The sequence below is a fragment of the Stegostoma tigrinum genome, chromosome 2 (genome assembly GCF_030684315.1).
Source record: "Stegostoma tigrinum isolate sSteTig4 chromosome 2, sSteTig4.hap1, whole genome shotgun sequence".
NCBI lineage: Eukaryota > Metazoa > Chordata > Chondrichthyes > Orectolobiformes > Stegostomatidae > Stegostoma > Stegostoma tigrinum.
In genome coordinates, this window is record NC_081355.1 from 158576134 (window position 1) to 158600631 (window position 24498).

The following is a 24498-nucleotide window of genomic DNA, read 5'->3' on the forward strand; positions in this document are numbered from 1 at the left end:
GTTGTATTTCTGTTCTAACTGTGGCCCAAAACCAATCATCACCCTCTTTTCATTCTGTATTAAATGTAGTCTTCCTCTTCCCTCATCCCAGTCTGTTTCTTGTCTCGTAGTTCTGTGACAGACCAAAAGCTTCAGCTGCTAGTCCTCTTTTAGTAATACTTAAGCTCTGGCCTACTATGTCTATATAAATGTTTTATAAACTAATTCATGCCTGACGTCCATTACGAAGTGAAAGGTGGTGTTGAGGTGTAAGGTGACAGTTCCACTTTACAGTATTAGCTTTGGGGACCTGGCAAGCAGCTTGCATTCCCCAATAAAGTACAGCTTTGTAACCAGAGGAAAGTCACTGAATATTCTTCAAGACAGAGGCACACCTTGTTAGGCAGGGAAATATAAGGTTATCAGCAGTAAATGAGAATGTAGATCACTATAATGGATCTGTGGACATTGATTTAGTTAGAAATTCACTGCTGCAATTCTTGATCGCTGTGTGTCCTCCATCCAATCTGGTCTTTGGTCATGGAGTCAAGCTGCTTTGGGTCCAGTACAGTTAAACACCAGCATCTGCCTAAAAGTGGAAAATTCCTTGGCCTACCCCATTCACAAGTCATGCAAAAGCTAAGTTACATAATTACTCGAAGTTGACTGATGGGGTAACACTGTCACCATATGGATCTCTGCACTTCGGGATTAAAGAATACAGGCATGGACTATTTTCTAAATGGTGAGAAAATTCGCAAAGCAGAAGTACAAAGGGATCTGGGAGTGTTGGTCCAGGATTCTCTAAAAATTAACTTGCAGGTAGAGTCTGTGATTAAGAAAGCGAATGTGATGTTGTCGTTTATCTCGAGGGTTGGAATATAAAAGCAGTGATGTGCTTCTGAGACTTTATAAAGCTCTAGTTAGGCCCCATTTAGAATACTGTGTCCAATTTTGGGCCCCACCCCTCAGGAAGGACATACCGGAGCGTGTCCAGCGGAGATTCACACGGATGATCCCTGGAATGGTAGGTTTAACGTATGATGATTGGCTAAGGATCCTGGGATTGTATTCATTAGAGTTTAGAAGGTTGAGGGGCAATCTAATAAAAACTTACAAAATAATGTATGGCTTAGAAAGGGTGGATGCTGGGAAGGTGTTTCCATTAGGCAGGAAGACTAGGACCTGTGGGCACAGCCTTAAAATTAGAGGGGATAAATTTAAAACGGAAATGAGACGACATTTCTTCAGCCAGAGAGTGGTGGGCTTGTGGAATTCATTGCCGCAGAGTGCAGTGGAGGCCGGGACGTTAAATGCCTTCAAGGCAGAGATCGATAAATTCTTGATCTCACAAGGAATCAAAGGCTACGGAGAGAGTGCAGGGAAGTGGAGTTGAAATGCCCATCAGCCATCATTAAATGGCAGAGTGGACTCAACGGGCTGAATGGCCTTACTTCTACTCCTATGTCTTATGGCCTTATATTGCTATCAAACAGCATGTAGCAGTAAATTGCTGAAGTTTCAGCAACACTCAGCCAGCCCTGTGACATCTATCACAGACAGGGATAAAAGGAGCACCAATGTGGAATCTTCTCCAAGTCACTCAATTGTTGCTCAGAATTATATCACTGTTTCTTCAAAAGACACTGGCTCAAAATCCTCCATATCCTGTGCTAACAGCATGTGAGAGCTGCACACCACCGTTTAGCTGGTAATTAAGGAGAGGGGCTGAATTCTGGCCTTGCCAGTGATACTCTCAGCCCATGAAGGAAATAAAAATCAATAGCAAACTTTAAGTTTGTACCAGTCAGCAGCATTTTATCTTAAGCTGACAGGGGTTGGACTGTATTTAATAGCCATCCTGTGAGCTACTGCAAACCGGAGTTCACACTGCCCTCATAGTGTAAATACCTCCGATCTCCTTAACCCCCTTCAGTGAAACACTGGTTCAGCTTAGATAAAAGAAAGTTTTAATACAGAAAAAGGTACAATATTTAAAGCAAAACAACAAGAATGTTTAAATCACCAGGCTTATATTAAATGAAAATATACAAAACATTTATTTTCCACAGAGAAACCTTATATTGGGCAAGGTGATAGTACTGAAGAGAAGAGGTGGTTCTAGACTCCTGATAACACACGGAAGCTTCATCCTGCTCATCATGCTCACTGTACAGAAAGAAAGGTTTAGAACAGGTTACATTTTACATTGCTACACTCCCTATCCCTTTCCTGAGTCAGACAAGGTTTATCTTATTGAATCAGAATTGTTATAATGCAAAACAAGGACATTGTGTTCTGCGATAACAAAGTGTGGAGCTGGATGAACACAGCAGGCCAAGCAGCATCTCAGGAGCACAAAAGCTGACGTTTCGGGCCTACACCCTTCATCAGAGAGGGGAATGGGGAGAGGGAACTGGAGTAAATAGGAAGAGAGAGGGAGGCGGACCGAAGATGGAGAGAAGATAGGTAGAGAGGAGAGTATAGGTGAGGAGGTAGGGAGGGGATAGGTCAGTGCAGGGAAGATGGACAGGTCAACGAGGTGGGATGAGGTGGTAGGTAGGAAATGGAGGTGCGGCCTGAGGTGGGAGGAAGGGATGGGTGAGAGGAAGAACAGGTTAGCGAAGCGGAGACAGGCAGGGCTGGTTTTGGGATGCAGTGGGGGGAGGGGAGATTTTGAAGCTTGTGAAGTCCACATTGATACCATTGGGCTGCAGGGTTCCCAAGCGGAATATGAGTTGCTGTTCCTGCAACCTTCGGGTGGCATCATTGTGGCACTGCAGGAGGCCCATGATGGACATGTTGTCTGAGGAATGGGAGGGGGAGTTGAAATGGTTCGCGACTGGGAGGTGCAGTTGTTTATTGCGAACCGAGCGGAGGTGTTCTGCAAAGCGGTCCCCAAGCCTCCACTTGGTTTCGCCAATGTAGAGGCACCACACCGGGTGCAATGGATACAATAATCACATCGTATTTTGCACTAATTCTCCAAATTAGCATTTTACATTCTAAAGCATTCTCATCATAGCCTTGCAGCCTTCCTTTGCAGGTAGTCTTAATTCTTTCTCAAATGCCTCCATCATACTTTCCAGATCCTAACTACTTGACATGTGAAATGTTTCACTTTTGCTACTTTTAAGAGAAATGGTTTGGTATGTACTATCCACCAATGCATCACTCTTCATTCATTGCAAGCTGACAGATTTAAAATAAAGCCCTGTTCAACATTCCAGTCTGCTCACCACCAGCCCCTGTCAATGTGCCCAGGTCAGGATCCAGTCCCCATTCTGCCAGTCCTTCCCACCCAGAATCAGAGTGGGAGAAAAGAAAATAGAAGTCTTATGGGATACAGAAGATTCTAAAAACAAAGGATTGTAGAAACTCAGCAGGTCTGGCAGAAGCTTTGGAAGAGAAACACAGTTAATTTAAGATAACAAAGTGTAGAGCTGGATGAACACAGCAGGCCAAGCAGCATCTCAGGAGCACAAAAACTGACGTTTCGGGCCAAGACCCTTCATCAGAGAGGAATGGTCTCGACCCAGAACATCAGCTTTTGTGCTCCTGAGATGCTGCGTGGCCTGTGTTCATCCAGCTTCACACTGTGTTATCTTGGATTCTCCAGCATGTGCAGTTCCCGTTATCTCTGAACACAATTAATGTACATACGTTTGGAAAAGAATGGCCTTACTAGAGATGGTCGGCATGGCTTTACGTGGGGGAGGTCTCAAAAACTTGATTGAGCTTTTTGAGGAAGTGACAGAAGATGATTGATGAGGGTAGCGCAGTGCACGTTGTCCACACGAACTTTACTAAAGCATTTGCTGAGGCCCCTCATGATAGGCTGGTCCAGGGGATTAAGTCAGATGGGATCCAACTAAGTTACAAATGAGATACAAAATCAGCTTAGTCATAGGGGACAGAGGGTAGTTGTGGAGGGCTGTCCTTCTGATAGAGGCTTGTAACTAGTGGTGTTCTGCAAGAATCACTATGTTGTTGTTTGCAATATCTTTATCCAGGACTTAGATTAAAATATAGGTGATCTGATTAGTAAGTTAGCAGACAACTTAAAAACGGAGGGAAGTGTGGATAGTGAGAAAGGTTACCAAACAGGACACAGTGTGGAGAAATGACAAATGGCGTTTAATCTGAACAATAGGAGCTGATGCTTTTGGGGAGGCCAAACACAAAAGGAAAGTGTACAGTCAATGGCAGGATCCTGAGGAACATTGATACACAGAGGAATCTTGGGGTGCAAGGCCATAGCTCCCTGAAAATGGGGCAAGCAAGGTGCACAGCATGCTTGCCTTCATCATTCACGGATGGAGTATAAAAGCTAGCAGGTCATGTTGCAGTTATATAGAACTAGTTAGTACATTTGGAGTATTGTCTACAGCTCTGCTCCCCAAACTATAGGAAAACTGTGGAAACTTTGAAGAAGGTGCAAAACAGGTTACCAGGATGTTGCCTGGATTGCAATATACTAGCTATAAAAGGAGAGGTTGGACAAATTTGGTTTGTTTTCACTAGAACAGCGGAATCTGACGGCCAACTTTATTGAAGCATATAATATTCTAAGAGGCATGAACAGGATGGATTGTCTGAGTCTTCTTCCCAGGTGACAATGTCAAAGTTTTTTCACACAGAAGCTGGCAGATTTCTCAAACTGGCTGCCAGGGGAGTAGGTAGAAGCAGGTATGATAGCAAGAAACATTTAGAAAGTTACACAGACAGGCAGGGAATGGAATACATGCAGCCTAATGGGATTACTTCAGATTGGCATCATGTTCAGCACAATGTAGGTAAAGGGCCTATTCCTGTGTTCTAATGTTGAGTCCAATGACTCAAAGAAGCCAAAGAGTCATATTGGACTTGAGACTTTGGTTTTTATTTCAGATTTCCAGTATCAGCAGTATTTTGGTTTCATGTGGAGAATCAGAAATAACGATCGGTGATTAGATGTAATAAAACAAACAGATTTTAAAACATCTCCCAAGGTGGTGCACTTTTGCCACTGCAGGAACTTCCAGAAATTGGGAAAGGTGACTCTTTGTGCTTTAATGGAGAGAGTACAAATTATTTTTCCCTACACTTCCCTAATGTTCAGGACATCCACCTTCACTTTAGGAACCATGAAAGGATACTGGAGGGGGAAGAATTCATAACCAGGAGATAAGTGCCGGCTTTTTAAAACTAGATTCTCCCATGTGGGAGAAAACATCCTCTCTACATTTACCCTGTCAATCCCTTTAAGAATCCTACAAATTTCAATGAGATCACCTCTGGTTCTTCTAAACTTCAGTCAGTACGGTCCCAACCAATTTAACCTTTGCTCATAGGGCAATTCCTCCATACCATCCTCGTGAATCTTCTCGGGACTGCCTCCAGAGAAATAATATCTTTCCGTAAATAGGGGAACTCAAACTGCTCACAGTACTCCAGGTGTGGTCTCACCAGCACCTCGTACAATTGCAATAAGACTTCCCTAACCTGACACTCCAACCCCTTTGAAATAAAGGCCAGCATTGCACTAGCCATCCTGATCACCTGCTGCCAGTGAAGGAGCTTTCTGTGTCTCGTGCACAGTTGCGCCCCCCGACCCCCAAGTCCCTTTGTGTTGCAGCCTTCTGAAGTTTCTCTCCATTTAAATAATATTCTGTACTTTTGTTCTCCCTTCCAATACGGGCAACTTCACACTTTCCCAATTTATATGCCATTTGCCAGTATTTTGCCCATTTACTTAAACTATCGACATCTCTCTGTAAACTGTTTGTATAGGTTTTACAATGTTATTTTCCCTTTATTTCTTGTAAATTGCAAAGTTGCTCTCGAGTGCAAAATGAAAAGCTTCACCAAAATTAGTCTCTCCAGCAATTACAAGTTCTGTATTACCAAATGACTTCCTAAAAACTTGCTGTTTTTAACAAGAATGTTGGTTGGCAGGTAGGAACAGGCAGGAAGTGCAGCCTGTCTCCTACACTGGATTCTCATGGTTTCCATTACTTTATTAAACAGATATTTTCCAATCAATCTGTTCTGAAATGTTACGTTACACATTTTCAGCAAGTGGGACTTGATCCCAAGCCCCTGGCTTAGAGGTAGGGACACTACCATAGCACCACAAGAGCAGCCACCCACCCACCCACTCAGCACTTCAACAAATATGAACCTCCCAAAACAACATGCAGCTCACGACTATTTATCAGCTGGCATCATGGGTATTCTCTGTCTTCCCACCACTAAGCTCTCGACCCTGATCAATCTTATGCCCCATGCACACAAGCCTGACCACCTTCATTGCTGGCCTCCCGTTGAGGAAGTAGCAGAGGCTTTGGTCGTGATCTTTCAAAAGTCACTGGAGTCTGGGAAAGTCCCAGATGATTGGAAAATTGCTATTGTAACCCCCTTGTTTAAGAAAGGATCAAGTCAAAAGATGGAAAATTATAGGCCAATTAGCCTGACCTCGGTTGTTGGTAAAATTCTAGAATCCATTGTCAAGGATGAGATTTCTAAATTCCTGGAAGTGCAGGGTCAGATTAAAACAAGTCAGCATGGATTTAGTAAGGGGAGGTCGTGCCTGACAAACCTGTTAGAATTCTTTGAAGACGTAACAAGTAGGTTAGACCAGGGAAACCCATTGGATGTTATCTATCTAGACTTCCGAAAGGCCTTTGATACAGTGTCTCACAGGAGGCTGCTGAGCAAGGTGAGGGCCCATGGTGTTCGAGGTGGATTGAGTACTGGCTGTCTGACAGAAGGCTGGGAGTTGGGATAAAAGTCTCTTTTTCAGAATGGCAACCGGTGACGAGTGGTGTCCCGCAGGGTCAGTGTTGGGGCCGCAGCTGTTCACTTTATACATTAATGATTTGAATGAAGGGACTGGGGGCATTCTGGCGAAGTTTGCCGATGATACGAAGATAGGTGGACAGGCAGGTAGTACTGAGGAGGTGGGGAAGCTGCAGAAAGATTTAGACAGTTTAGGAGAGTGGTCCAGGAAATGGCTGATGAAATTCAATGTGAGTAAATGTGAGGTTTTGCACTTTGGAAAAAAGAATACAGGCATGGACAATTTTCTAAATGGTGAGAAAATTCGTAAAGCAGACGTACAAAGGGATCTGGGAGTGTTGGTCCAGAATTCTCTAAAGGCTAACTTGCAGGTAGAGTCCATAATTAAGGAAGCGAATGTAATGTTGTTGTTTATCTCAAGAGGGTTGGAATATAAAAGCAGCGATGTGCTTCTGAGGCTTTATAAAGCTCTAGTTAGGCCCCATTTAGAATACTGAGTCCAATTTTGGGCCCCACACCTCAGGAAGGACATACTAGCCCTGGAGTGTGTCCAGCGGGGATTCACCCTGATGATCCCTGGAATGGTAGGTTTAACGTATGATGAACGGCTAAGGATCCTGAGATTGTACTCATTAGAGTTTAGAAGGTTGAGGGGAGATCTAATTAAGACTAACAAGATAATGTATGGCTTAGAAGGGGTGGACGCTAGGAAGTTGTTTCTGTCAGGCCGAGAGACTAGGACCCGTGGGCACAGCCTTAAACTTAGAGGGGGTAAATTTAAAACTGAAATGAGGAGACATTTCTTCAGCCAGAGAGTGGTGGGCTTGTGTAATTCATTGCCATGTGGTGCAGTGGAGGCCGTGACGTTGGATGCCTTCAAGGCAGAGATCGACAAATTCTTGATCTCAGAAGGAATCAAGGGCTATGGGGAGAGTGCAGGGAAGTGGAGTTGAAATGCCCATCAGCCATGATTTAAATGGCAGCGTGGACTTGATGGGCCAAATGGCCTTACTTCCTCTCCTATGTCTTATGGTCTTATGGTCAGGTTAACACAGCTCCAGGTTTCACCATACACTCACCTTGGCCTTATTCTGTACAGGTAGATAAAGCTTGAATTCAGCTGGGAGCTCATCCTCAGAATACAGCCTGTCAGAGAAGTAAACTCGACGGATTCGACAGTTTGCGTGAATCTGAGAAGTGAACAAGGCAACTTTTAAACTCCAGCACCAGCACTGAAAACAGTGTCACAGTGACACGGCCTCTGGGGAAAACAATGTGGTCTACTGATCGGGGAATGCTTACGTGATCTCTCGGATCCCACTCCCGGAGCTAGAGGCACAGGACTAGGGAGAACCAGTGCTGTGAGCACGTTTATACACCGAAAACACAGGACACAGGTCCAAAGATGTTGTGAAATCATCCCAACAGCTCCATTTCCCCTAGTTGCCTGAAATAACCACAGTGACCAAACAGGAAAGCTTTAATCAGGTCAGTGATGTCTGGCAAAGAGACACAGCCAGAATAATACCAAGAGATTACTGTGGTTCACAGCGAGAGTGCAGCAAGCTCTCAGGAAGATGGGAACAACAGATAATCTCCAAGGGCAACACGAGGTGTCTGTACAGCAGGAGGCAGCAATAGATCAGAACACAGTTATGGAGCAAAACTTTTTTTTTCCCCTAGATTCCCTCTTTGAAGATGAGTTTCCAGGAAGTAACAAGCGAGAAAATTAATTCACTTCTTTCCCATGGAATGAAACACTTGGAAAAGGTGGCGCCCAGCCCATCATAACAGGATCAGACACATACGCGGACAGACAAACACAGACGTACAAACTGGGGGCAGGAGTAAGCCAGCCAGCACAGAAGCCTGGTTCAGTAAAGATTACAGCCCATTTATTGTGGTCTCAACTCCATTTCTCACCAGCTCCTGATAACCTTAGACTCTCCCCCTCGTTGGTTAAGAATCTATTAAACTCCCCTATAGTGTGGTGTTTGAGCCTGGACGCAACGTGCTCTCCATTTAAAAAGATGCCTTTTTAAACGTAAGCAGTTGAACTAATCCCCTGTGTTAACATGCTTATTCGCAGCCAGTTGGAGACGGCACGAACACTGTCTCCCCCTCCCGCCTCACCTGTACTCGCAGAGTCTCTATGTAGTTTGTGCCATACGCTCGCCGGGTGAAGTCGGACAGGTTAAACTGGATCTGGTTCCAGCCATCATCCAGCCTCATCGGCATCGTGCAGATGAACGGCTTCACCCGAGTCGTACTCTGGTAGTTACTCGCTCGGAATCGCCGGCGCACATTCTTATCATCCAGAACCTGCGCGGAGAAGGAGGGGCAGGCAGTCAGTGGCAGGAGGAACAGGCAGAGCGTGGGAGGGGCAGGGAGGCAAGTGGAATAGGCGCTCAGGGTCAGGCGGAGTGAGGGAGGGGGCTGGGGGAACAGGCGGTCGAGGTTGGGGCAGGGTGGAGAGAGGGAGGGGGCTGGGGGAACAGGCGGTCGAGGTTGGGGCAGGGCGGAGTGAGGGAGGGGGCTGGGGAACAGGCAGTCAGGCGGAGGGAGGGAGGGGGCTGTGAACAGGTGGTTGGGGCCAGTGATGAGCGGAGTGAGGGAGGGGGCTGGGACACAGGCGGTCGGTGCCGAGCGGAGTGAGGGGGAACAGGCGATCGTGCCCGAGCGGGAGTTGGGAAACAGGCGACCGGGGTCAGGGCCAAGGCAGGAAGAGTAGACAGCCAGAGGGGTGTTGGGGAGGAGGAAATCGCGTACTCGGGACTGTTTGGAGTGAGCATACACAGCTGTGTTCAACATGAGATCTCCACAGCCTGTGCAGTCTCCCAGAATGTCCCCATCTCCATCCCTCCCAACACAGTTCACTCACTGAGTGCATGGCTATATTCCTCACTCTACCTGCACTTCGAAAGTAAAATATTTCTTCAGGTTCTTGATGATCATCACCAGGAAAGGTAGCTTGATACCGAGGGTCTTCTTGGGATCTGCTGGGCAGGTGATGTATGTTGTGCTGTAAAGGATTTCCACTGTAATTAGTTTCACCTTAAAAACTTTTCCCAAACTCAGAGTCCCAGCTCCTGGCCCTGGGAAACTCTGGCCAACTCTGAATCATATAACATAGGAACAAGAGGAGGCCATTCAACCCCATTTCAGTGTAATTTTAGAAAAATCCCTCAACATAATTAGTGTCTAGAAATCTATCAATCTCTGTCTTGAATACTCAATGCAATGTTCACAGCCCTCTGGAGGAAAGAAATCCAAAGATCCAGATTCATCAATCTTTCTGTGGAAGACAATCCCCTGCCCCAGGGATTAATCTGGTGAAGCTGGATGCCAAAGGGCCACTTTCCAAGCTAGAAACATCTTCAGTTCTGAAGAAGGGTCACCAGACCCAAAACATTAACTTTGTTTTCTCCCCTCAGACGCTGCCAGACCTGCTGAGCTTCTCCAGAAATTTCTGTTTTTGTTTCTGATAAAGACAGTCTATGACTCAGGTGCATTTCTCCATGGAATATACAGACAAAAAAGTCCCACACCTCACACATATAGACTCACCATTATTCCGTACAAGTGACGCAAGGCCCCCTGACTTCAACTGCTTGCAATAAAGGTTAACATACCACCTTTCTTCCCAATTTCTTGCAGGTTGGCTTTCAGTGACTAATGAAAAAGGTAACCCAGGCCCCTCTGGTCTAATGCAGCAATCCCACTGTGTCAGAGTTATGTTCAAGCTCCGCACTCTGTGTTAACGTGGGACTGAAGGAGGGACCGCACTGTGTAGGAGCCTGTATGAGCTCCTCACTGTGTTAACATGGGACTGAAGGAGGGTCCCCACTGTGTGGGAGTGTGTCTGAGTGCCTCATTGTGTTAATGTGGGACATTCCATTTTAAAGCAAGACAAAATCTGAAGGACTCACCTGACATTGGTTCCCTCAACCTCCAAGACCAGGGACTGAATGTCATTGTCAGTGATTCTCTTTATGTGGCCGTTTCTCACCTGGAATTAACATCATAATTTACTGCTTAATTATAATAATCTGGGTGTGTACCTGGGCCTAACATCATGACCAGACTGGTTCAAACCTATAATCAATGAATATTCTGTAGATACTTTACAATAATTACACAAATCTATTATTTAATCTGGCAGAGGGAACAAAACCAGCATTTGTGTGCAATGCCTGTTCCATAGCAAACCATACAACTCACTTCAAAGAGAGGCACAGTGGACAGAGCAAGAACTGTGAGCTCAGGGGAAGAAGAGTCTCAACCCGAAACGTCAGCTTTTCTGCTCCTCCGATGCTGCTTGGCCTGTGTTCATCCAGCTCTACACCTTGTTAGCTCAGGGGAAGATATGTTCACTGCTATGAGTATGGTGAGCACTAAAGCTGCTAGACAGGACATACCAATGTGCCTAACGGCTGTCCTAGCACCAAATGGATGGAGGAGGAAACTAAATGCAGAATAACATAGAACAATACAGCGCAGAACAGGACCTTCAGCCCTCGATGTTGCGCCGACCTGTGAACTAATCTAAGCCCCTTCCCCTACACTATCCCATCATCATCCATATGCTTATCCAAGGACTGTTTAAATGTCCCTAATGTGGCTGAGTTAACTACATTGGCAGGCAGGGCGTTCCACGCTCTTACCACTCACTGAGTAAAGAACCTTCCTCTGGCATCTGAACCCAGGTTCAGTTGAGCAATCAGTGTGTTTTTCAACATTTCAGAAAACGAGGAAACGTTACTGCCGGAAGATAAGCAGCCACCAGCGCAGTGAGAGAAATAACTGTAGAGTACAGCACAGACAGAACAGGAAGTACATCAGGTTGGGAAAGGAGGTTTGTGGCCTTTGGTCAGCTCTATCTGTTTGAGATCCTGTGTTGTTTGAACCAACTGCTGCAAACGCACAAATCCAGTCAGAGTGAGCTGACCAAAGTCCTTTCAAACCTGATGTACTTCCTGTTCTGTCCATGCTCTACTATAAACACCAAGAACTAAGACAAGATGTTGCTAGGCAGAGTTGAGACATGTGGATGACTTATTTGTATCACAGCAGAAACCACTGATTGTTTCTGTTAATGTTCCCCAAAACAACTGCAAATTTAATTTTAGACAACAAAGTGTGGGGCTGGATGAACACAGCAGGCCAAGCAGCATCTCAGGAGCACAAAAGCTGACGTTTCAGGCCTGGACTCTTCATCAGAAAAGGGGGATGGGGAGAGGATTCTGAAATAATTAGGGAGACAGGGGGAGGTTTATCGAAGGTGGATAGAGGAGAAGATAGGTGGAGAGGAGACAGACAAGTTAAAGAGGCGGGGATGGAGCCTGTAGAGGTAGGGAGGGGATAGGTCACTCTGGGAAGGACTGACAGGTCAAGGGGGTGGGATGAGTTTAGTAGGTAGGAGATGGAGGTGCGGCTTGAGGTGGGAAGAGGGATAGGTGAGAGGAAGAACAGGTTAGGGAGGCAGCTGGGCTGGTTTTGGGATGCAGTGCGGGGGGAGGACAGATTTTGAAGCTGGTGAAATCCACATTGATACCATTGGGCTGCAGGGTTCCCAAGCGGAATATGAGTTGCTGTTCCTGCAACCTTCGGGTGGCATCATTGTGGCACTGCAGGAAGCCCATGATGGACGTGTTGTCTGAGGAATGTGAAGGGGAGTTGAAATGGTTCGCGACTGGGAGGTGCAGTTGCTTATTGCAAACTGAGCGTAGATGTTCTGCAAAGTGGTCCCCAAGTCTCCGCTTGGTTTCCCCAATGTAGAGGAGGCCACACCGGGTACAGCGGATGCAGTTTACCACATTGGCAGATGTGCAGGTGAACATCTGCCTAATGTGGAAAGTTTTCTTGGGGCCTGGGATGTGGTATATCGCTATCTCGGATTCTCCAGCATCTGCAGTTCCCATTATCTCTGATGCAAATTTAAATTTTCTTAGGTCAGCCGTCACAATGTAGTTACAGGCTGTGGCGGCTAGATGGCCTAGAAGAGCCAGATTTCAGTGATTCCAACCGGAATCACCTGCAGCAACAAGTGAAAATGGCTGCTGTACTTGGTCACTGACAGCTTTCAGTAGCCGCTCCTGTCTAGCCCTCGCTCACTAAGAACACTACCAGACCATCGCCTCTTGCTCAGCATCAAGGTAAAGACCAAATTAAAGATGGTGTTGTAAAGTGGCCAATAGCACAAAGTGTTGCAAAATTGGAAACTGTGCCAGCACAACACAGCCAGGCACCATAGTCTTCAATAATTCAGAAACGGTTCGGGCCAAGATAAATTTCCAACCTAGTTTAGCAAAGGGATAGGGAGTGGGCATCACTAGCTATGCCACCATTTATTGCCCAGAGGGCAGTTAAGAACCACCATACTGCGGTGTATCTGGAGTTATGTAGGCCAGACTTTCAGTGTACCAAGATAATAAAATGTGAGGCTGGATGAACACAGCAGGCCAAGCAGCATCTCAGGAGCACAAAAGCTGACGTTTCGGGCCTACACCCTTCATCAGAGGGTCTGATGAAGGGTCTAGGCCCGAAACGTCAGCTTTTGTGCTCCTGAGATGCTGCTTGGCCTGCTGTGTTCATCCAGCCTCACATTTTATTATCTTGGAATCTCCAGCATCTGCAGTTCCCATTATCTCTTTCAGTGTACCAGATGGTTTTACAACATTTGCCGGTCATTAAATAATCTCCATTAGACTAGGTTTTAATTTCATGTTTTTTTTTGGTTGACTTCGAACTCACGTCCCCATAACATTAGACAAATGTCCAGACAAATGCGAGGTGATGCATTTTGGAGGATCAGATTTGGGCCTGAATTATACGCTTGATGGCAGAACCGTTAGGAACATTAACACACAGACTGATCTGGGCTTGCGGGTCCACAGTTCCCTACAAGAGGCACCATAGGTGGGCAATGTGACATATGGCATGCTTGCCTTCATCAGCCAGGGCAAACAGTTGGCAAAACATGTTGCAGCTTTATCAAACCCTTGTTAGGCTGCATTTGGAGTACTGTGTGCAGTCTTGGTCACCACACTTCCAGAAGGATGTGGAAGTTTTGGAGAGAGTACAAAGAAGGTTCACCGGGAATGTTGCCCAGTCTGGAGGGCATTGGCTATGAGGGAAGGCTAGGACGGTTTTCATGGACAGATGGCGGCTGACAGGAGACCGGATAGAGGTCTACAAAATTATGAGAAATTATTATAGATAGGGTGGATAGTCAGAGGCGTTTTCCCCCAGAGTTGAAGTTCCAATTACAAGGGGCACAGGTTCAAGGTGAGAGGGGGAAAGTTTAAGGGAAATGTGCGGGGGAACATTTTCATGCAGAGTGGTCAGAGTGGCATGGCAGGAGCGGTTTGGGGCAGCACGGCGGCTCAGTGGTTAGCACTGCAGCCTCACAGCACCAGGGATCCGGGTTCAATTCCAGCCTCAGGTAACTGTCTGTGCGGAGTTTGCACATTCTCCCCGTGTCTGCGTGGGTTTCCTCCAGGTGCTCCGGTTTCCTCCCACAGTCCAAAGATGTGCAGGTTAGGGTGGATTGGCCATGCTACATTGCCCGTAGTGTTCAGGGATGTGTAGATTAGGTGCGTTCTTGGGGTATGGGTCTGGATGGGATGCTCCGAGGGTCGGTGTGGACTTGTTGGGCCGAAGGGCCTGTTTCCACACTGCAGGTATTCTATGAGCCTGAAATGTACTGCCAGAGGTGGTGGTGGAAGCAGACACATTGGTGACATTTCAGAGGCATTTGGAGTGGTTACATGAATAGGGAGGGAGTTGGGGATATGGACCGAATAAGGGCAGAAGGTTTGTTTGTTAGGCCTATTCCTATGCTGTACTTTCTTTTTGTTCTTAGAAAGAGGTTCTGTTCTGACATGAAATTTTGAGGCAGAAATTAACGATTGAGTCTGGAATGCAGAAGAAACAAAAGCTACAAAATAAACAGAAGAGTCTGGGAGTGGGCAGGGTAACTACTTGAACACAAGGAATTAACAAAGCAGACAAGCTGAAGCCACAAGCAAAAACACAGCAGTGTGGTGTCATCCCTAACACAGAAGAGGACTTAAAGAGGGAAGCAAAAGCAGCGACATTCCGAGTTACAGAGTTTTCAGATGGAATAGAGGAGAGGGAGGGTAGCAGATTACAATTTTGATTTCCTTTGATCCTAATCCCATTACACTGCTGATCATCCAACTCCTCATTGTGAAGGCAATGTTAGCATTCATTTTGAGAAGGCTAGAATACAAGAGCAGGGAAGTATTTCTGAGGCTGCAATAAGGTTCTGATCAGACTGCTTTTGGAATACTGTGAGCAGTTTTGGGTCCCCTTATCTAAAGAACAGTGTGCTGGCATTAGAGGGGGTCCAGAGGAGGTTTACAAGAGTTATCCTGGAAGGGCTTGTCATATTAGCAGCAGTTTAGTGCTCTGGGTGTGTACTCGATGGAGTTTAGATGGATGAGGGGCTATCTGATTGAAACTTACAGAATCCTGAGAGCACAGAGAAGATATTTCCAGTAGTAGGAGAGACTAGGACCCAAGTGCACAGCCTCAGAGTGAAGGGACAACCCTTTGGAACTGAGATGAGAAGGAATTTCTTCAGCCAGACGGTGGTTAATCTGTTGGATTCATTGCTGCAGGAGTCGTGGACGTCAAGTCATTGAGTGTATTTAAGGCAGAGATAGACAGGTTTTTGATTCAAAGGTTAAGGAGTGAAGCCAGGGAAATGGGTTGGAGAAGTTAATCAGCCATGAGCGAATGGCAGAGAAAACTCGACGGGCAGAAGGCCCAATTCTGGTCCTATATCTTATGGTCTCTCCTCCTGGCCCCAAGTTGACTGATGTTATAGATTAAAAAATTGAAAGAACTGTGGATGCTGGAAATCAGAAACAGAAACAGAAATCAGAGTATCCTACAGTGTGGAAGCGGGCTATTTGGTCCACCAAGTCCACAACAACCCTCCAAAGAGCATCCCATCCAGATCCACCCCACCCTAGCCTGTACCTTCCTGGACTCTATTGGAAATTTAGCAGGGCCAATCCACCAACCTGCACGTTTTTGGACTGTGGGAGGAAACCCTACACGGGGAGAAGGTGCAAACTCCATGCAGTCACCTGAGGGTGGAACTGAACCAGGGACCCTGGTTCTGAGAGACAGCAACGCTAACCACTGTGCCAGCATGCCACTCCACAGATGGAGGGAAGGTCATTGATGAAGCAGCTGAAGATGGTTGAGCGTAGGACACTACCCTGAGGAACTCATGCAGAAATTTCCTGGAGCTGAGATGACTGAACTCCAACTAGTCCATACCGACCACGTTCCCACACTAAATGAGTCCCACCTGCCTGCGTTTGCCCCATATCCCTCCAAACCTTTCCCATTTATGTACTTGTCCAAATGTCTTTTAGATGTTGTAACAGTACCTGCATCCACCACTTCCTCTGGCAGTTCATTCCACACACAAACCACTCTGTGTAAACATATTGCCCATCATGTTCTTTTTAAATCTTCCTCCTTTCACCTTAAAAATATGCCGCCTAGTTTTGAACTCCCCTACACTGGAGAAAAGACCCTTGCTATTCAATTTATCTATGCTCCTCATGATTTTATAGACTTCTGTAAGAACATAGAACATTACAGCACAGTACAGGCCTTTCGGCCCTCGATGTTGTGCTGACTTGTCATACCGATCTCAAGCCCATCTAAACTACACTATTCCATGTACGTCCATATGCTTGTCCAATGACGACTTAAATGTACCTAAAGTTGGCGAATCTACTACCGTTACAGGCAAAGCGTTCCATTCCCTTACCACTCTCTGAGTAAAGAAACTACCTCTGACATCTGTCCTATATCTGACATCTTGCCACCCAGGTTGACAGGGCTGTTAAGAAGGCATACAGTGTTTTAACTTTTATTAATAGAGGGATCGAGTTCCGGAACCAAGAAGTTATAGTGAAGCTGTACAAAACTCTGGTGCGGCCGCACTTGGAGTATTGCGTACAATTCTGGTCACCGCATTATAAGGAGGATGTGGAAGCTTTGGAAAGGGAGCAGAGGAGATTTACTAGGATGTTGCCTGGTATGGAGGGAAGGTCTTACGAGGAAAGGCTGAGGGACTTGAGGCTGTTTTCATTAGAGAGAAGAAGGTTGAGAGGTGACTTAACTGAAACATATAAAAATAATCAGAGGGTTAGACAGGGTGGATAGGGAGAGCCTTTTTCCTAGGATGGTGATGGCGAGCACGAGGGGGCACAGCTTTCAATTGAGGGGTGAAAGGTATAGGACAGATGTCAGAGGTAGTTTCTTTACTCAGAGAGTAGTAAGGGAATGGAACGCTTTGCCTGCAACGGTAGTAGATTTGCCAACTTTAGGTACATTTAAGTCGTCATTGGATAAGCATATGGACGTACATGGAATAGTGTAGGTTAGATGGGCTTGAGATCGGTATGACAGGTCAGCACAACATCGAGGGCTGAAGGGCCTGTACTGTGCTGTAATGTTCTATGTATATCTTTCACCCCTCAATTTAAAGCTATGCCCCCTCGTGCTTGCCGTCACCATCCTAGGAAAAAGGCTCTCCCAATCCACCTTATGTAACCCTCTGATTATTTTATATGTTTCAATTAAATCATCTCTCAACCTTCTTCTCTCTAATGAAAACAGCCTCAAGTCCCTCAGCCTTTCCTCGTAAGACCTTCCCTCCATCCCAGGCAACATCCTAGTAAATCTACTCTGCACCGTTTCCAAAGCTTCCACATCCTTCTTATAATGCGGTGACCAGAACTGTACGCAATACTCCAAGTGCAGCCTCACCAGAGTTTTGTACAGCTGCAGCATAAACTCTTCATTCCGGAACTCGATCCCTCTATTAATAAAAGCTAAAACACTGTATGCCTTCTTAACGGCCCTGTCAACCTGGGTGGCAACTTTCAAGGATCTGTGTACATGGACACCGAGATCTCTCTGCTCATCTACACTACCAAGAATCTTACCATTCGCCCTGTACTTTGCCTTCCGGTTACTCCTACCAAAGTGCATCACCTCACGCTTGTCTGCATTAAACTCCATTTGCCACCTCTCAGCCCAGCTCTGCAGCTTATCTATGTCTCTCTGCAACCTACAGCATCCTTCGTCACTATCCACAACTCCACCGACCTTAGTGTCGTCTGCAAATTTACTAACCCATCCTTCTACGCCCTCATCCAGGTTATTTATAAAAATGACAAACAGCAGTGGACCCAACACCGACCCTGGCGGTACACCACTAGTAACTGGTCTCCAGGATGAACATTTCCCATCAACTTCCACCCTCTGTCTTCTTTCAGCAAGCCAATTTCCGATCCAAACTGCTATATCTCCCACAATTCCATTCCTCCGCATTTTGTACAATAGCCTACTGTGGGGAACCTTACCGAACGCCTTGCTGAAATCCATATACACCACATCAACCGGTTTACTCTCATCTACCTGTTTGGTCACCTTCTCAAAGAACTCAATAAGGTTTGTGAGGCATGCCTTTCCCTTCACAAAACCATGCTGACTATCTCTAATCAATTTATTCTTTTCTAGATGATTATAAATCCTATCCCTTATAACCTTTTCCAGCACTTTACCAACAACTGAGGTAAGGCTCATTGGTCTATAATTACCAGGGTTGTCTCTACTCCCCTTCTTGAACAGGGGAACCACATTTGCTATCCTCCAGTCATCTGGCACTATTCCTGTAGACAATGACGTGTTAAAGATCAATGCCAAAGGCTCGGCAATCTCCTCCCTGGCTTCCCAGAGGATCCTAGGATAAATGCCATCCGGCCCAGGTCGCTCCTCAAACTCCTCCACTCCAGTGAAACATGTCCCACCCAATCCAGCCTATTTTTATAGCTCAAACCCTTCATTCCCATCAACATCCTGGTAAACCTTTGCTAAACCCTCTCCCATTTAGTAATATCCTTCCTACAACAGGACAACCAGAACTGAGTAAGATAGCAGCAGAGTAGGATCCTCCAGTTGGAACTCCTCTGTTCACTAGTCCCTTTACCTCGTTTCTATTTTTTTTCTCTCCTCTTTGTGGTTTTCACTTTCCCGTGATAGAACAAACATGGGCCGAGTCCCACAGCAGAACAAGCATAGCTGGAATTGAGTGGACACGGGCTGGTCCCATGACAGAACCAGCACAGGCAGCGTGACCTTGTGCTCTGAGCCTGCAGGCATGCCGCGTGAGCCCCAGAACACCGGGAGCAGTGAGCACTGGAGCAGCAAGCAGGCAGCAAGTCCTGGATGGAGACCTGTGTGAGGGGGCAACCTTGCCAATTACGTGAGAGCAGCTGAGTGCCGGCATGGAGCAGAATGCGCCTTAGAGCGGAATGGACTGTTGGACTGAACACTGGTGCGGGTGGTCAGACCACGTGTTGAGGCCCTGCGCTGAGCTGCTACACTGTAATGTCTTTTTAAATTTCCTCCATTACTGTAATGTTAACCCTTTAATATTTTCCTATTTTTAAACTTACTTGTCAACTCTAAGCAATGTGACTGCTTTTATTCTTCTGCTGTACCCTGGTATTTGTACCCTGGTAGTCACCATAAGGCGGCAGACATTTTCACTGGACTCCTACAATGGAGTACACATGACAATAAAGGATATTGTATTACAACCACGCACTGTACTCCAGAACAGGCTTCACCAATGTTCTGTACAACTTCAATATGACTTCTAAACTCCTTTACTCAAGAGGTCTGAGCAACGAAGGCAAGTGCGCTAAACGCCTTTCACACCATGTTTAACTGTGATGCAAATTACAAAGAATTACGTACCTGAACCCCTTGGGTCTCACTGCTCTACAACACGACCCAGGGCCCTACCATTAACTGTATAAGTCCTGCCCTGGTTTGTTTTACCAAAATGCTACATCTCACATTTATCCAAATTAAACTCCTCAGCCCATTGACCCAATTGATCAACATCTCTTTGTAATCTTAGATAACCATCTTCACTATCCTATACACTGTACACTAAATGAATGAAATTTCTTTTCTTGGTATTATATAATTGACGCTAATTCTGTGACAGTTTTCCCAACAAGGAGAAATGATCGTGCCAAACCCGTTCAGAATCTAACATGACATCACCTTCCATTGTTCTAAACTCCAAAGAACACAAGAGATAATGGGAACTGCAGATGCTGGAGAATCCAAGATAATAAAATGTGAGGCTGGATGAACACAGCAGGCCAAGCAGCATCTCAGGAGCACAAAAGCTGACGTTTCGGGCCCGAAATGTCAGCTTTTGTGCTCCTGAGATGCTGCTTGGCCTGCTGTGTTCATCCAGCCTCACATTTTATTATCCAAAGAACACAAGTCCAGTCCCTTCATCGCTGGTCTAGATAAGGGGCTATCCAATCTGGTGAGTAATAAACTTAGATACATTACTTTTTGGTCTCTCTGTGCAAGTCATTAACATAGATTGTAGGTAGCAGTTCTCCAAGTACAGTCTGACAACTTGGAAAAACTCTCCATCCCTACTGTCTGCTTCCAGTGCAATATCAACTGCTCTATCCAAGGCAAAATATCACTCTTAACTCCACGTGTCCTTATCTTGTGTATTAGCCATTGTCACAACTTATCCAATATCTTTTAGAAATCCAAATATATTAAATCATCTGGATCCACTTTATCTACCTCCTAGTTACATCTTTGAAAAACACAAACAATGTTCTGAAACACCGTTTTCCTTTCATAAAACATTTAAATTTGATCTATTAAACACTGACTTCCCTGCTCCTTGGATGCTGTTTGACCTGCTGTGCTTTTCCAGCTCCACATTTATTGACTCTAGCTTCCAGCATCTGTAGTCCTTACTGTCTCCAAGGTCCACAGGGATATGAGCCAAATGCTGGCAAATTGGAGCAGTTCGGTTCAGGAGACCCAGTCAGCATGCACAATTTGGGCCAAAGGTTGTCCAATATTTCCACACTGTATACCTCTATGACCTTATAATCACTTGCAATAGTTTCTCTTCCTGACCTGCCTTATTACCCTGGTTCTGAAGAAGAGTCAATGGACCGGAAATGTTAAATCTGATTTGTCTCCACAAATACCACCAGACCTGCTGAGATTTTCCTGCTATTTCTGTTTTTATCTTGTTACCCCCTAGTATCTTTCCTTGCATGCCCCCCTGCATTTCTCATCTCCATTACATTATATTTTTAAATTAGTTTTATTTCTTGGCTATCACTGAGAAGACAGGAATCTTGTTGCCCAACGCAAGGTGTACAAGGTAATGAGAGGCACGGATAGAGTCGATAGCCAGAGACTTTTCCCCAGGGCAGGATTGACTGACACGAGGGCTCATAGTTTTAAGGTGTTAGGAGGAAGGTATAGAGGAGACGTCAGAGGGAGGTTCTTCACCCAGAGAGTTGAGAGTGCATGGAATAGTTTACCAGTGGTAGTCGTGGAAGCAGAGTCATTAGTGACATTTAAGTGACTGCTGGACATGCACATGGACAGCAGTGAATTGAGGGGAATGTAGGTTAGGTTATTTTATTTTTGGATTAGGATTATTCCACAGCACAACATCGTGGGCTGAAGGGCCTGTACTGTGCTGTACTTTTCTATGTTCTATGCTAGTTGTCCTTGTTGAGTCCTGAAGAAGGGTAATAACCAAAACATCGATTGCTCCTTTATTCCAGATGTTGCCTGGCTTGCTGTGTTCTTCCAGCCTCCTGTTTGTCTACCTCAGATTCCAACATCTGCAGTTCTTCTTTTGTCTTTAACCTTGTTGCCTTTGAACTGATAAGGACTCTAAGCTATTTCCAAAGAGTCACTCACATTGATGAGGGCCTGAAGACACATGTAGGTCAGACCAGGTAAAAGCAGCAGATTTCTATCCCTAAAGGACATTGATGAACCAGATGGGTTTTTACAATATTTGACAAGTGACTTTCAGACTGACTTTTAATTCCAGATCTTTAGTACATTCAAATTTCACAATTTTCCATGAATGGATTCAAACCCAAGACCTCAGAACATCAGCTGAAGGTCCTGGCTTAATATAGAGTTATGGAACACAGAAATAGACCCTTCAGTCCAACCAGCCCAAGCCAAGCATAATTCCAAACTAAATTAGTCCCACCTACCTGGTCCTGGCCCATATCTCTCCAAACCTTTCCTATTCATGTATTTATCCAAATGTCTTTTAAACGTTGTAATTGTACACACATCCACCACTTCCTCAAGGCGTTCACGCGCATCACTTCCTCAAGGTTCCACACGCGAACCACCCTCCGTGTAAGAAATTTGCCTTATGTCTTTTTTTAAAATCTCTCTCCTTTCACCTTAAAAATGTGCCCCCGGTCTTGAAATTCCCCATCTTAGGAAAAAGACAATGACCATCAACTCTTTGTACATCTCTCATTATTTTATAACCTTCTATCAGGTCACCTCTCAACCTCCTACACTCCAGTGAAAAAAATCCCAGCCAATCCAGCTCTTCCTTATAACACAAACCTTCCATACCTAGCAACATCCTGGTAAATCTCTTCTGAGCCCTCTCCAGCTTAATAACATCCCCTTGCCTGAAGCCACAGTATTAGTTCCGCACATATGCTGACAGCACTGATTCTACTGTACCATCAGCTCTCTAAACTCTTCTGCCCAAACTGAATAAGGCAGGTTTCTTCTTGTGGAAAAATCTAGAACAGTTTAAAAATCAGGGCTTGCCTGAAATTGAGACAGAATCAAGTACATTATTTCCCACCTATCCCTCAATCTTTGGCACTCTTCCTGAAAAAGGTGGCGGACACAGAGTTTTTGGACAATTTTTAAGTTAGAGGTAGATAAAGGGTGGTGAAAGGTTATTGAGGGCAACTGGGAATGTGGATTTTGAGATTACTATCAGATCAGATTAATCTGATCGAATAGCAGAGTCAGCTGGTGGGACAAAGAACTGCAGATTCTGCAGACCCACAACAAACAAAAGCAGAAATTGCTGGAGAAACGCAGCAGGTCTTGTGGATACGTGAGGACAAGAAACAGAGCTAATATTTCAAGTCTGGTGACCCTTCTTCAGAACTCGCAGCAGCTCGAAAAAGTGTTGATGACATGGTGGGGGAGGCAAGGAGAGGGCAAACAGGTGGAGGAGGTCAGAGAGAAAAGGACAGAGGAGCAAAGGGATTGTTGATGGCAAGCTAGGGAAAGAAAGAGGGGAGATGGGTGAGAATGGAGACTCTGAGTGGGTTGGCTGAGCTGAAAGCTGCCCATTGTATGGCAGAGATAACAAGGTGTGGAGCTGGATGAACACAGCAGGCCAGGCAGCATCAGAGGAGCAGGGAGGCTGATGTTTCGGGCCTAGACCCTTCATCAGAAGACCTGGGCTGTGGAGTGCATAAGGGACTGGGAAAGAATGAGGGTGTTCACACTCTGACATGGTTAAACTCCAGGTAGAGTCCTGGAGGTTGCGGGAACATGATATCTTGCTCCTCGGGGATTGATGTTTCTGTCGGTTTGTTGTTGCTGGGACATCCATCCACGCCATGATCGTGGAGAGTGGCGGGTTAGGCTCGAAGGGCCCAATGGCCTCGCCCTCCTGCTCCCATCTTCTCTGTTTCCAGCCCCGATTTGAGCAGAAAGGGTCAAGTCTGTGAGGGGGTTGGGGTGGGGGGTTACTGCGCGGCCCGAAGCCTGAGGCCTAGTCTCCGTCACCCGCTCCCGGTAAAGGCATGAGGTTAAGGTCCTTCCTCACCTTCTTGTCCCAGATCTGCAGGGGTTTACTGCCGATACTGTAGAGGATCGAGAGGAATCCGCTCTGGAACGTGTTCTTGAACATCTCTGAGCGCCGCCGGACCCGGGGCCCTAGCAACGTCCGGGTGCAACCCGCCGCCTCCCGACAAAGGTTCCGGGGGGGGGTGTGAGAGGGAAAAGCGGAAAGCTCCGGCCGCGCAGGCGCTGCTACCCCGCCGGCTCCAACCTTTCTCAACAACCAAGGAGGGGGATGGGGAGGGGAAAGAGGGGACTATCCCAGGAACCTCTGATCGGAACCGGGGATCGGTCTGGGTTGCGGGCCCGCTCCTTGTATTTAGCGTAGCGGAGCCGACCGCCGCTGCAGCCCCGGTTACTAAGGCCCGTTGCTATGACAACCCCCCCTCCGTCCCGTTCGGCCTCTTGTTGTCTGTTTGGATTCGCCGTTACTATGGTTTCTGGGCCAGCCGCGATTGGTCGACCGCGGCCTTTCCACACCTATTGGTGCACAGGTCAGCTCGAGCTCCGAGCTGATTGTACAGGCACAGCAAGGACTTATTTGCATGCAGGCCGCCTATTGGTTCCAGCTGCGGGAACTGACCATCCGGGGTGATGACCCACGTGGGACTCCGAGATGGTGATTGGTTCGTCTGCCATGGCGTCGTCCCACCTCCAGTCCCTCGATTTGCATACAATCCGCCAAATGCGCCACGTGGAGCTGGTGCGATGTCCAGGGCGTTTGCAGAGGCAGTGGTCTCGGTGAATCGGATAATCCTCAGCGGGAATGACCATTTGTTTTTACCGTAACATAAAACACTTCTCAGCGATTTAAATAAAAGGAAATAACTGACACAAAAACAGAAATTGCTGTAACAGCACGGTGGCTCAGTGGTTGTTTCACAGCGCCAGGAACCCGGGTTGAATTGCACCCCTGGGTGCTCTGGATTCCTCCTACAGTACAGAGATGTGCAAGTTAGTTGGATTGGCTATGCTAAGTGT

General features: G+C 46.2%; 1 protein-coding gene and 1 long non-coding RNA gene across 3 annotated transcripts; one reads left to right on the forward strand and one right to left on the reverse strand.

The window, feature by feature from the left end:
• Window positions 1-1932: 1932 nt before the first annotated feature.
• On the reverse strand, window positions 1933-23914 carry cfap20 (cilia and flagella associated protein 20). Of its 2 annotated transcripts, none has more exons than XM_048549207.2 (6): window positions 23504-23914; window positions 10689-10768; window positions 9670-9781; window positions 8893-9081; window positions 7839-7949; window positions 1933-2148 (listed from the first exon to the last, which is right to left on the reverse strand). In XM_048549207.2, the coding sequence occupies exons 1-6, from the start codon at window positions 23585-23587 to the stop codon at window positions 2146-2148; spliced, it is 579 nt and encodes a 192-aa protein (XP_048405164.1). In that variant the 5' UTR covers window positions 23588-23914; the 3' UTR covers window positions 1933-2145. The 2 variants fall into 2 exon arrangements, with proteins under 2 accessions (XP_048405164.1, XP_059498241.1); XM_059642258.1 differs by lacking the exon at window positions 23504-23914 and adding an exon at window positions 21900-21985.
• Window positions 12776-19421, forward strand: LOC125460970 (uncharacterized). Its single transcript, XR_007249362.1, has 2 exons — window positions 12776-12914; window positions 18859-19421. It is a non-coding gene; the product is annotated as an uncharacterized LOC125460970 (long non-coding RNA).
• Window positions 23915-24498: the final 584 nt, after the last annotated feature.